This window comes from Rhynchophorus ferrugineus, unplaced genomic scaffold, assembly GCF_030347505.1.
Source record: "Rhynchophorus ferrugineus isolate W39M unplaced genomic scaffold, kcgeb_rfMv2 rfM3, whole genome shotgun sequence".
Taxonomy (NCBI): Eukaryota; Metazoa; Arthropoda; class Insecta; order Coleoptera; family Curculionidae; genus Rhynchophorus; species Rhynchophorus ferrugineus.
Genome location: NW_027472582.1, coordinates 15,130,129 through 15,145,147, shown reverse-complemented (window position 1 = coordinate 15,145,147; position 15,019 = coordinate 15,130,129). Strand labels below are relative to the sequence as shown.

At 31.4% G+C, this 15,019-nt stretch overlaps 2 protein-coding genes across 4 annotated transcripts in view; both read right to left on the bottom strand.

Annotated features, from left to right (window-relative positions):
- Positions 1 to 12,647, bottom strand: part of LOC143194348 (uncharacterized) — a 57,499-nt gene extending 44,852 nt beyond the window's left edge. Inside the window, exon 1 of the mRNA XM_076401054.1 lies at positions 12,617 to 12,647. Within this exon, the coding sequence (XP_076257169.1) occupies positions 12,617 to 12,647 (31 nt within the window). The remainder of the gene's footprint in view (positions 1 to 12,616) is intronic.
- AdamTS-A (ADAM metallopeptidase with thrombospondin type 1 motif A) overlaps positions 1 to 15,019 on the bottom strand; it is a 367,686-nt gene that overhangs the window by 212,662 nt on the left and 140,005 nt on the right. The window lies entirely within an intron of this gene.

Below are 15,019 nucleotides of genomic sequence, written 5' to 3'. Positions count from 1 at the left end.
AAGATTTCGCCTTAAAATATGAAATAAGGTCGCTAAATAAAGTCGCTATATCTATAAGTTAAAAATGTATGCCACATAATAGAAAGATAGTAAATAGAAAGTAATGTGGAACTATATATTCTAAGCTGTCCAACATAAGTTTATATAACAACTACAACTGAAATGAAAACATTCCTGAATCAGTGTTTCTATACAATAATAATAACAATAATATATCAGGGGCTTAAAAAATCTCAAAGGTATCTCTTTTTAAATGCATAAAATTATTCCCAAATTTGGCGCTAACATAACATTTTAATATGCAAATTCAAACGCTTATTTAAAATATATTGCCACAAAGATCGTTTAATCTTTACATTATGTTGCACAACGATCACCACTTACGAAACAGCTGTAACAATATTAATAGTAGGCTTTTGCAAAATAAATGAACGTAACCCATATAAAAATGCATTTCGCATATCTAACAGGACCCCTACGACTACAAACAAATGAGCTGATGCTCAGTATCTATTAAAAGCTACACCCAAGAAATGAGTCCTTTCGTAATATGTTAACAAGTAATACAACAATAAATAAATGCATACACATGCTATTACAAATTTTGCTCATTATTATCGATCTCCCAAACCATAACTAGTATAAAACAATCAAAATATGTGAAAATTCAATAAGATCAGAGAGTGATATATGCTATCTACGATGATAAATTATTTAATTAAACAAATAAAATTAGTTTTATATGCTGCGCGTTCTCTTTGTCAGGAATAATCACTTTCTCTCTAACATGTTCAGTACACACAGTTCTCTTGTGTTCTTAAAGTACCACTTAATATTTGTGTTATGTGTTAAGAAAGAACTAATGAGAGCAAACAAAAAATAAGATCTCCACAAATATTACCTTTCGAATATTGAGAATACAACAAAAGCGTCACGTATATGTGTATGCGCTTATAGATCACAACGTGACAATTGTCATATTACTCTTATTTTTATTTTAGATGTAGAAAAACCAAAGTAAATTTCAGATATAGTTTACTTAGTCCAGCAGAGATATAACAAAGGGCACCCTTATGGTACGTAATCTGCGAATATCTACTACACATATTTTGTATTCTATTATATACACACAATTTATCTTAATACCCACCTAAACCTAGTTATCTATTTACAATATCATTTTAACTACAACCAACTTTGAAATCAGTACGAGCAACAAATTAGATTTATATTGTTCGTAATTGAATTTTTTGTATATATCACAAAATTACTTTATCATTTTTGTATTGTTTGAACTCGGTATCAACTTAGGAGAACCGACTATAGGAATTAAGAAACAATGATTGAAAATAAGCAACAGTTCGGATCCCGTGGTCCGCTACCTAACCTAGGTGATTTGCCAAATACTTTAACCAAACCAGAACAACAACAAAAAGACGCTGCTCCCGCCAGCAATCGATCCGCGTGTGAGCTGAGCGCTTTAACCACTACACTGTAGAAGCAGTTGCCTGCGATATTTCTCCGGATCCTCATATGATTATTTAAAAAGTAAACTGAATGGCTTTTGCACTGAACGAATTCCAATTATCCATCACATCAGTTCAGTAATAACATGATACACAAATATCTGATTATATATGAAATTTTGTACGTGCCTTTGAAATTTGAGGATTTCCCTCGATTTCTCCTCTTCCTCCAAACAGATCCTGGCTCGTTGCAATGAAATCACGTCGGAAGTGCTCTCTTTCAAATAAAAAAGAATTTTGAAAATGGGTCCATAATTGACGGAGAAGGGGGGCAAACAAACTTTAAAAAAAATATGCAGTCGAACATAGAACTTCCTCCCTTTTTGTTGGTTAATAAATAAATATGAAATGAATCCTAAATATAAAATATAAAAATATACAGAAATTATAATAAAAATAAAAACTACCTCAATGACAAAGCTACTGCTGTTAACTTTCTCTCGTTTCTTTCCTGAGCAAAATACTCTTTTGTGCTATCCTATCTCCAGAAATCAAATTCCTAATTCAATTTGCATTCCTTAGTATGTATATAATCTGGCGAGCATTATTAATTATTCTGTATAGTTTCGATATAAGGTTTCGAATATTAGAAAGTTTGCAAAATGATCAGCCCATATGCAACAAACCGAAAAAGACGTTGAAAGAAAGAAAGATTAATTCGTTGGCATCACGGTAAAGAGTGTAACATATTTAAATTTTAAACGGTCTTATATAATTTGTAATAGCTTCTCATCATAGTTCCATGGTTCCAACAGTACTCGGTATTTACAATTTCTACAATTAAAAAATGTTTTTTATAATAAAACAAAATCATTTAGAAATAAATTCGCTCACTTATATTTCATAAAAAACTTGCATTGCTTGCATTTTTACGTTCAAAAATAGTCCAAAGTATATCCTATATATGTCCTACAATAACAGATAATCTACCGTATAAGAAGAAGAGCTGGCAGCATCGCTCGATTGTATGAATAAATGTATGGATGGTTGCCTCCCTACATGATTTTTTATTTATTTAATTTTATACATTTGTGGTACATATTATGTATATTCTTCTCAATATAAGTTTCAACTATGTCGTACACTCTTTCATGAGTGTAATATCAATAAACAAGGGGGCAAAAATTTAGCTCAGCGTGTTAATACCTAAATAAATGAAAAATTGTTAGTGTGAGGAGTGATGATTGATATGAGCAACATCCAGTTTAACGTCTTAAATCCGAAACATCATTTTTTTTTAGGCAGCGTTGCCTAACAACTTTATGAGTTAGCAATGAGCCTCATTTCAATTCTTACGAAGATAATCCAGAATGGGTAGAATCAAAAAAAATTAAAGTTAAATGATGAAAATTATTGAAATACTAATTTCTTCCATTGTCGTTTATTTCAATAGTCTCTACTTAAAACACATTTAAATCTTATATCTTGGTTTTTTCCACTTTTTTTTAGCAAACTATTATATTATATATATGGATGTAAAAAATCTCAAAAGATAAATCTTCAAGTCTATGTATTAATTGAAAAATATTCAAATTAGTCAGAACAAATGCGAATGTGCCGACACAACCATTTACAGTCAGGTCGCCGGCATGTCTCCGAACGTGTGTCTATAGTCCATTGTCATCGGACCGGATTTTGAGAAACTTGGAATTTTAAGCAGAACTGACGGATTATTTTTAGACGGCCGTCTTCAATCAAGATGATTAAGTATAAAATAGTCATCGCATTTCCATTAACGTAAAATAAATCACATAAATATTATAATTTAAAGATTTCATTCGAATTAATTTCAGAAAAGATATTTTCATATAAAATATAACAGGTCAATTGAAAAGTCCCCCGCCTACCATAGTAAAACAGATTTTTTGGCAAATTATTTTTTCTTTGTTCAACATAATTTCCCTTCAAGGACGATACACTGATTATAGCGACCCTGCAACTTTTCGATGCCATTTTTGTAGTACGATTTGCCCTTTGCTTCAAAATAGGCCCCAGTTTCGGCGATCACCTCTTCATTCGACGAAAATATCTTCCAAGCGAGCATTCTTTTGAGATCTGAGAACAGTAAATACGGAGAATACGGTGGATGAGGACGCAATTCGAAGCCTAACTCATGGACTTTTGCCATTGTTTTCACTGACTTGTGACACGGTGCATTGTCCTTGTGAAGTAGCACTTGCTTTTTCCTCAAATACGGCTGTTTTGCGGCGATTTCGTACTTCATACGGTCCAATAACGCTTACAGACGCCATAACCTTGCCAGGCGACTGTTGCGTTTTGCTACACTTTGGGACTGTCGATTAGATTTCGGAGTGAAATGATGGCGCTATGTTTCATCCATTGCCCCATATGGACGCAAAAATTTATTTTATTACGCTTGATCATCTTCAAACACTGCTCTGAATCATCAACTCGTCGTTGTTTTTAGTCAAGAGCTCGCACGGCACTCACTTTGCACAGAGTTTTCTCATACTCAAATATTCGTGAATGATATGATGTACACGTTCAGTTGATAGCTTTATCTGCTATTTCATTCAATTTCAATTAACGGTCATTCAAAATCATTTTGTGGATTTTTTTAATGTTTTCGTCGGTAACAACCTCTTTTGGGCGTCCATTGCGTTCACCGTCTTCGGTGCTCATTTCACCACGTCTAAACTTTTTTTTCACAATAACTAAAGTTGCTTCACTCAAAATGCTATAATTCACAAACTAACGATCCGATAGCTGTCAAATTTGTACACGCATCTTTTTAGTGTTAGGGCTGACTAAAAAATATAAGGGTCTTAACCACTAGTCGACCGGAAAGCAAGAACAAATCAGCCGGCTTGGTTGGCGCAGTGGTAAAGGCGACTGGACAGTCTTCCTACTGTTGCGATAGTCGCCGGATCCAATTCTGCTGCGGCATGGTCGTAAATTTATGTTTGTGATTGCTTAATATCTGTGAATGTACTAGGCAACAGTGCAAAATCCGACAAGGAAAATGATCGCAGTCACGCCAGTAACCAGGCTGGGTAAGACCGAATATCTTCTGGGATGATTTCTTAGTAGGTCACTCGTCAGATGGTAACTTTATTGCCGAGGACCGTGGTTCGGACCCCACGTTAAACAGTAGTTTCAATCAAGTTAATCCCTCGTTCGTAAAAAGGAGACTCTAAAATATATAAATAAAAGAACAACTCGGATTTTTCTTTCTTTTGAATTTAAAATTTTATAGGAAATCTTGGTTATATTTGTTCCTTTTTTCTATTGCTCTGTACTGTTTTTAAGAAATTTGTTATTATGTTGTTATTTTTGTAGAATTTAAGGTAAATGAAATTTGTTTAAATACAAAAAGAGAACAAAAGTGTTTCCAGCATGTTAAGGTTTAAATAAAATTAATTATTTTCTAATGGATTCAGCTATAACGCAGAAATGCACTTTAAAAATAAGTAGAAGTATAACTTTATTTTTTTTTAGTGGAAGTGAATTGAGAAGTTTGAAAACTGAAAATTATATCATGTGTTTCTCCGGAGTCCCTTCTGAAATATACCAAGAACTAAGTGTGTATGTGGAATATTGCAAGCATTATATATTTATTTATTCCCAAAAGTATGTAAAGAATTGTATATGGGTAGATATAACATGCTTATTGTCCAATTATATACATATAGAAATATAAAAAATAATGTAAAATTACAAAATCAGTTGTCAGGTTAGATCTTTTGATAGCGTTTTTTTGATATATTGAAAATATTTTGTACAAATGTTAATTATAACAATATTTAAATAAATAAAATTTTTATTATAATTTTTATATAGTTTTCACCGAATATCAGCCACTAGATAAAGGACTTTTTGAAGAATTATATATGATGGGGCATTAACAAGGGCATTATTACGAAGTTATTATTATTGTTTGCATAATTGTAGAACAATCAGTTTTGTAGGTTCTACAGCATTTGTTGCAAAAATTGCATCAAACAGAAGTAAAATACGCTATAAATTAGGCAGAATTAGAAAAAATTAACGTTAATTTCGACCTAAATTATTATAGAGGTTCGCTATAAATTTAAACTGATACACAAGTGTTAAAAGACAAAATTCAGTTTAGCTTGATTTGTTGAGGCCTGCAGAGACCATTGAAATTGAGAAGCTAGAGATACCAAGACTTGGAGAACCTTTCCGTATAGGCATATCATCGAAATTTGGTAAAAACAGTAAAATTTAGAAGATCACTAAGGCAAACTGGCGAACGAAGGTACAGACGGTACTCACAAATAATTTTTACTGTAAGCTGTCCAGATGGGGCAATATATATATATATATATATATATATATATATATATATATATATATATATATATATATATATATATATATATATATACATATATAAATATATCATACTTATTTATTATATATTTTTATTTTATTATGTTAATAGTAATGTATAGGTGCTTATTATTCTTCACCATAGTATAACGAATTGATTGTTTTTTTTTTGGAGAAATAGCGGCACCAAATTCGGCAATTCTCAAAAGCCGGTTCAGTGTAAAGGCGAGACGACTCATTCTTGCCGACAGAAGGAGACTAGCCAGCGTCTGACTACAAATCGTGCATAGTTCGCTATGACGGGCAATGTCCTTATGAAGGACATGCTTGACGATTAAGCCAAAACGTGACCATATACAAAAGATCGGCAAATGCAATTTTCAACGTCTAGGCGGTTTCAACCGCTAAAACGTGAATTATTATATTAGTATTTAATGTATGCCCGATTGCATTTTCAATCGTGGTGCACCGTGAAAGCACTATGAACCGTACCTTTAACATTTAAAATACCTTTAGATAACGTACAAACGCAATAGTGAAGTTGAAGTCATCGCAAAACAGGTGTTATTTGACGCGTAATATATCAGAGTAGTAAACAATAAAGTGTGTTTCACCAAATAGGTTAGATTTTGTTATCGACAAGTGTTTTTGCAGAGTAATCACAGAAAATAGTGCGTTATATTTGAGAATGATAAAAATGTCATGTCAAAATGCATTCCCTAGCTTAACAAAAGTGATTTGCGCATTCGAAAAATGATGACACAGATTTGCTTAACAAAGAACCAAAGTTTAGGAGACGAAGTAAACCCCGCACATTTCTCGCTCAGAAGCCCATGGGCGTCCTTCTTGGAGCACGAATTCCATATAGTTTTCAGGAACATGCAGAGTGGTTTGCAGGAAAGGTTTAGATGTATAGTTTCTTAAGAATTTGTATATGTTATATTTTGTGAAACAGTATTAAATAAAAACGTAGTACCTTACTTAAAAAACTGTTTTATTTTATGGAAAGGAGAGGCGAATTGTGGAACGCCGATACAATTCGAAATTGAGGGTTCTTATCTATCAGAAAACAAACCCGTCTTACTTGTTTATCATTCGGGTAGCTTTAAACCAGATGGCCGGTTAGTCAGGGCCGTATTACATAACACCTACCTCCTAAACAAACGACCAGAGGGGTGTAGGTGATCGTTATTCAGTCTGGATATCTTATAGTTATTATAAAAATTGTTTTTGTGTATCGATTGTACATTCGTCCGCCAGTTTGCCTTTGAAGATCTTCGACATGGCACTATTTCTGGCGGCCATTCATCCTGAATTGCAATCTTCTGTCCAAATTACCGTCGTTAATTAGATGCTAACTCATAGCTACTTCAGACCTCCTTTGGTTTTTTTTATTAATTACATCTTACATTCGATAAGCTTAGTACAATAATAATTTACAAACTAATGTGTTACTACTGTTCTGTTGTACTTGCATTAATATACAAGCAAGGCCTGTACGGGATTAATACATCAGTATGTATTTGCCAAATTAGAATAAAACTAATCTACTTAAGCTAAACTTAAAAATACACTTATACACTACACTGAGCAATTTCAGCATGTGGACGATGGTTGGCTCGTTGGTTACAGTTTCCTGCTTTTTTACATTAATTTATTTATCATTAGATTCTTTGTCGCATATAATTGTTGCCGTGGGTATTCGTGTCTCTTGTAGTTGTTATTTTCAATGGAAGTTGGCTTTGCAGACGTTTGAGCTTTGTCGAGTTGTCTTAATTCATCTTTGATGCCTTATAACTTAAACTGTAATGCATTTGCCTGGAATTCAAGCACTAGGGCTGTCTTCCAACTCTTAAATGTTAAAAAATAGTCCAAGTCATATTTATCAGTCATTTTCAATTATTTTATATGTAATTTTCCAAGAAACGTTTTCATTATTTAACCAGACTATACGACAGCAATATGTGTTTTATGTAGTTATTATTTTTTAGAAATATGCATAATTTTCTTTTCCTTTAGTACATCCTCCTGTGAGAAAACAAATATTTCAAATATAAACATATTAAAATCTCATTATACAGCGCATCTACTTTAACATATGTCCATAATGAAACACCAAAAACTATCGGTGACTAAATGGAATTAAATTAAAATCCGGATATTTTACTGCTATACAAAAATGTACGTATAATTATATTTTACACATCAGGTTCTCTATAAGGCCGAATAAATTCTAAAGCTGACATTAGTTAATGAGCTTTTTTACAGTTAGTTAAAAAAGGAAAAAACTCCATTTTATATTCATCTTAATAAAATATGTCGTATTTTCATTTTACTGTAAATTACAGTCGTAAATATTTGCATCCGAATTCTCATATTTCATTCACGTAAAATGTTTTTAATTAAGATTAACGTTAATTTTAACACTAGTAAACATTTTAATTTGTGTGGAATGATTTATACCTATATCACATTAAAACCAAGTTACGTAATTAAATTATTGAATTTATGTGGGTTTTTACTCTATTTACTAACACTGAATAATTTAAAAAAATTATCCAAATAATTTTGACAATATCAGCCAACAATACATCGACGAAGCGTAACTTATATTATACTGTGTTAACACTACTCACTGCTTTGTCCAAGATCTTGACTTTATTTCATTGTTTCGAATTTTCTCTTCATTATTCAATACGTAAAAAATAATTTTTTAATTATCTGACCAGTTGTTATTTAAAATCGATGTTTTGATGGATAAAAAGTACCAAATATCAAATATCGTTTACACAATAGTATACCCCCAAGTACTAGATAAAGTTTCCAATCACGTTTAAATTATTATTCCAACAATTTCAAAAACTGAATTGTATATATGTTACTTGGGCAACTGTATAAGGCTAGCAATCAAGCAGTTTAGATAATGTGTATTATTTCAATAGAAAATGTTTCAACTTTTATAATATGACATGTTTGACGTCTAAGGAATATTGGCCTAGTATTCTGAAATTTTATTTTTGCCATTTTCTTATAGGTCCCTTTGGAGAGCAATAATGAAAGTAAATAGATCACAGATGTCTTCAATATGATTTCATATAAATATTAGTTCAATTTTCTGTACCATATTTCCTATTAAAACTATATGGTCCAAATCCTTACTAATTTTAAGATTTATTAATAGTAGGCTTCGGTGTGGAAAAATATACTGAACTGATAGCTAAGAGTCATCAAATGATCTCAAATGATTATTAACACCAAAATCACTCATGCTCTTGGAACAGGCTAATTTATCATTGATTGTAACATATCTCTTTTTTCGCTGTGCACATGGAATCCTCCTGTAATTTAGCTTCAGCTGTCGATATTAATTTCCTCTTCTTAATAAATATATAATTGTTTCAATCTTATAAATTTTAGTCAAATAACTTCATTTTTAGAGAGAAAATATATTGTAAAAACATGTAGAATTTGATAATTTCTCAGAGATATACAAAATAATTTGTAAAATAAAAAAGAGGTTTCTATTAATTGTAACATTCCTCTTCTTTCATGCGCACCAGCACCATCTGTTGTTAATAATCTGGACTTCTCTTGGCTTATTATTAACAATATAGCCTTTCAACATAGCATTAGATATAATAATCTGAAAATTCATTTTAAACAGACTGCGTCCATTATATAAAGCAAACGTCTTAACCGATCTGATATTCGCTCAATAGAGTTATACTCGCCGATACAGATATTCATGTTTTCATATAACTGTACTTAATACTTATTAAAAAAAAGTAATTTGAAAAAAACGACAATTAAAATATTAAACCAATTAATGTGCCTTTCAAAAACATACACATTTTGAAAGAAAAACGATGAGATAAACTTTAAAATTAATTCACGGTGTTTATATAAATAAGAAAAATATCGGTTTGGAATGTATTACTGAATTTTAAAGTCGCATATTAACACTTCATTATGTAGAATTAAATGAACTATTTGGATCTTGATTGATATTCAATAGGCAGTTCTGTAGTATAGTACTACTACGCATTTTTATTACTAACGCCACTGTTCGTCGTAGACTAGCCAATAAGTAAACGGGGTGTTAGCATGTCTTATTTAGTTCAAGTTTCGGTAACAAAATCAAGCGATTTGTTTCTGTGGTCACATTATTTCATGCAGATGTATAGTAATTGCCTGAAGAGGCTGAGAACAACCTGCTTTTGCTAGAAAAATGTTCTATTTGAATTCATGGCGTTGTCTCGAGAAACGATTTATAATGTGGTAGTCTTATGGGATTTTAAATATTATTTCCAACCGATGTTTTTGGTTACGATTTGGGCTGCTACTGTATTAGTAGTATTAAATTATCTTGTACTGAAATTGTTTACTACGACTACAAGGTGTTTGAATATATAGTATATGTAATAAATATAGAATATTCAAGACAACATATGATTAGTTATTTTTTAATTTTAAATGTATGGAAAATACTAAATAACTAAAGAAATTCAATTAAAATAAGTATAACTAAATAAATAAAGAATGAACTAAGTATTTCGATAATTGGAATTATTCGGAATCTATTAAATGAAGGGCAACGATCTTAACAAATATTCTAAGTAGGAATTTAAATCCTAACAGTCACAGTCTTTTATTATAACCATTTGATTGAATTAAAATATTTAACTTATATTTATTCACAGATCCTTTATCCTCACCAAGCAAAAAATAAAATATGTCCCCAATTTCAAAATTACATTCCAAAGATTCTTTTGAGATTTCAACTTGGAAGATAGGAACCAGGATTTTCAATAACAAATAACACATATCATAATAACCAATACATTTGTAGTTAATCTATTAAAAGTAAAGGTCTTAATCATATTTTATGTTAACAAAAGCCAGCATTTAGAAGTTCCAATAAGTCATAAGTTTAATTTTTATGCGTATTTTCATTTGAAGTGTTATGTAGCTATGGAAAACTTTACACTGATGTTCAGGAATTTCATTTACAGAGCTTCCTATTTATTGTCATAAAAATATGTATAATCTAATTTTAAATTATTAGTGTGCTAGAAATGTATGTCATCATTATAGAATCACTGTGTTTTTTACAGTAAAATTAATGTAGTTTTAGTATCTTTAATATATTTCGACGATTTGCGAATCTGACGATGATAATTGGTATGAAAAAGTACGTCAACTAGAAAAAGAAGACTGAGCCTATAATTTCCAACATCATAGACATTTTCTTCATCGGATGGAGCTGGAAGAGTAGAATGATCTTGCAATGTCAATTTTATTGTGTTCAAATGGACTCCGATTTTGAATTGAATACTTAACTTTGATTCCCTTATTTTGCGCAAGAATCTAAAATTAAGATCGTGTATACTTCAGAAACCAAACCAATGAAGACTATGAAAAAGACTCATTCGTGCTGGTGAAAAATTTCACAATATTCACAGGTTTAATGATACCGTTTTGTAAAATATGCCAATAGGTGTAGTAAAATTTTGACAGAAAGATGTTTCTCTTTGTTCGAACAACAGTTGTTTGGTCAATACAAATATTTGAGGTATAACTTAATTTGATTGAGGACATACAGATGTATCAAGCAGCTACAATTACTGGCGTTATAATAATAATATATCTGGATATCTAAACAAATCCAATCAGGAACTGAAACTTAGAAATGTTCGCAACATACAAGGTCTTGACTAATTAAACCCTTCCAAAATAAATAAATATTTTAACTGTGTTTGAGTTAGTAAGTTAGGACTACCTGAATGATAAATAAGTGAGATAGTTTGGTGTCTTTTCTGATACATAAAACTAACACAGTCGGTAAGAATTTGGGAAAATCAAAGGGTGGTTCTTCAAAAGTCATTCACTTAACCGGAATCAGCTTAATTCTCAACAAGAGAAGACAGGGTGACGTTGGATTGGCAATCATTCCGAAGTTACTCGAAACATTCTTTGGTGTGGTTAAGTGGACAGCAAAAATGTCGCAGCTGAAGCTGGAAGGTCACAAAAGGTGTATTGAAGGTACTTAAAGACCACTGCCGTAAACTATTCCGTAAGGCCACCAAAGTCGGCGTAAAATTGCTGTAAATTAACATAATATAATAGAATTTGGACATAAGCTTAAAGTTCAGGGTGAATGGCCGCCAAAAGTGAATTGTAGTAGCTTAGATCTTCAAAGACAAACTGGTGGACGAAGGAACAATCGATTACAACTATAAGCTGTGCAGGCGGAATTACACTAAGTACATCCCTATAGCGCTTTCTTTGTGAAGGAGGTCTTATATAATGCAGCGTTACAGCCCTGGCTATCGCGGCTATGTGCAAGGGCCATCTGTTTTAAGACCTGTATGGTGAGCGAGTAAGACGGGTTTAGTTTGTTTTCTAATAGATAAATACCCTCAATGGGTTTTTATATCGCCTTTCAACAAGTCACCTCTTTATTCCTCGAATAAAACAGTTTTTAAAGTAAATTAATATTAATATTATATAAAGTATTTTCATGATTTAAAAAAGAATATTGGAAAATAAAATTAAATTCAATTTTGAGGAATTAAAAATAACCATACTGAGCAACTAAAGTGAGAACATACAAATATTTAAATGCTTAATATATCAAACAGTTTACATTTTATTATAACCACAGCAATAATGGAAAAGAAGAAGATTATTTCAAACTTAGGCTCTAATCATACCACATTGTGATTCACTCTTATCCAATATTATGAATTTTAAATATTATACGCTAATATACTTACTAATAATTACAGGTTTCATATTAGACGTCATCATACCTGCAAAAAAAATTAAATTATAATTTGATTTTATGGGTGTCTGATCTTATGGGCCGCAAATAAAAATATCGATATTTTTGTTCGATGTCTCTAAATATTAAAAAAAATATGTTAATACATCGATATATCGAAGAAAAAAATATCGAATTTTTTTTTTGCAACAGCTAAGAAATATATCGATATTTTACAAAAGATAATATAGATATTTTTAAGAAAAAATAAAAACATTACTAAATGTTTAAAAGTAGCAATATTTTTAGTAAGCCTTGGTTGGCGCAGTGGTAAAGGCGACAGGACGGTTCACGTTCAATAGTCACGCGTTCGAAGCCTGCTGGGGCATGGTCGTAAATTTATATTTATGATCGTTCAATATTTGTAACTGCCCTAGGTAAGACTGAAAAATCCGACAAAGAAAATGATCACGCTAGTAACCAGGCTGGGTAAGACCGGATGTTTTTTGGAATGATTTCTTAGTGGGTCACTCGCCAGTCTGTAGGCTTGATGCCGAGGATCGTGGTTCGGAACACACGTTAAACTGTATATCCAGTCCAGATAAGCCCACGTTGGCAAAAGGAGACTTAAATATATTTTTTAAAAATAAGCCTTTAAAATCAGGTATCAAGATGCACGAAAATTTAAAATTTAATACCCAATTTAAAGATTTATTAAAAATAATGAATAGGTTTTTATAATGTTTAAAACATATCGGAAAATATCGGCAGCTAAAAATATAGAAATATCGGTTAAAATCATCCCTCTCTGATCTATCCAAGACGCTCCAAATTGGTTTTTCAATTTAAAATAATCTGGTTCGCCTCGGTCAGCATCAATTGATGCAATTTATGAATGAAAACCGAAACACACCTCTGACCGCTTGTTTTAATAATTTCCATCCCACGACCAATGTCGTCATGTTATTTATTTATAATGTAGCCTTATATAACGTTTTTGATTTATTAATAAATGCGTTGTAGGATGAAAATTATATCGATGACAGCATTAGGGTATTGTACCCAAGGCGAAAATGTCAGAGGCATGTCCAAATCGTTCAAGTCACTCAACGATATTATTTGTTTAGAATTCATATTCACCATTTCGTTTATGACTTGATGGTTTTCATTTATATTGTCTTATTTACGTCAAATATGTCGAATAAACTGTCAAATCTACTTATAAAAGACATTTATAAAATAAGTTAAATTTCTATGTGGGTGTGATGGAACTAAACCTTTTATTTTTAAAATTGAAAATGTTTTTGCTTGATGACGACCAAAGTGTTTTTCGTACTTATTTGAGGATGAATATGATTTAATAGAACGTCAACTAGAAAAAGAAGACCGAGCCTACAATTTCCAACATCATGGACATTTTCTTTATCGGATAAGGCTGGAGGAGCAGAATGACCTTGCAATGTCAATTTTATTGTGTTCAAATTGACTCCGATTTTGATTTGAAGACTTAACTTTGGTTCCCTTATTTTGCGAAAAGATCTAAAATTAAGATCGTGTATACTTCAGAAACCAAACCAATGAAGATTATGAATAAAACTCATTTGTGGTGGTGAAAAACTTCATAGCATTCACAGGCTTAATGTTACCATTTTGTAGAATATGTTAATAAGTGTAGAAAAATGTTGAGAGAAATATTTTTCTGTTTGTTCGAACGGCAGTGGTTTGGTCAATACAAATGTCAGAGGCATGTCCAAATCGTTCAAGCCACTCAACGATATTATTTGTTTAGAATTCATATTCACCATTTCGTTTATCGTTTGATAGTTCCTACATTTAATTTAATTAATTAATTAAAAGTTGTATTAGATTCCAAGAATTGGGATCCATTTTATACATTTTAATTGAAGATATATAATAATATAATATAATATATATTTTACTTATTGATTTTAATACATATTTCGAATCATATATTTACTAACTAGGGTTTACCTGGACTGGAAATACAGACTGGTCAATGGTCAACTTAGAGACGGTCCCAGAAAATATTAATAAACATAAATATATAGCCATACCGCGGCAGGATTCGAACCCGCGACTATCGAGAGTAGAAAGACAATCTTAACGTCTTGACCACTGCGCCAACCAAGTCAGCGTGTATATATTGTGCATTACTTGTTGTTACATATATATTTTCGATTATATATTGATTATAGAGAATAGTTTTTTTCTATTCTATCGATTACCAGATTATATTAATTGCGATTAATACCGGCACAAGCCACCTCTCCTAAATATATTTCAATGATAAAACCGCGTCCGAATATTACCATAGATCAAAAGCGCCTACTAAGACACTCACGCAAATTAAATTTAAAATAAAAACTTTCTCAAAATTCCTACAACTTTAATAAAC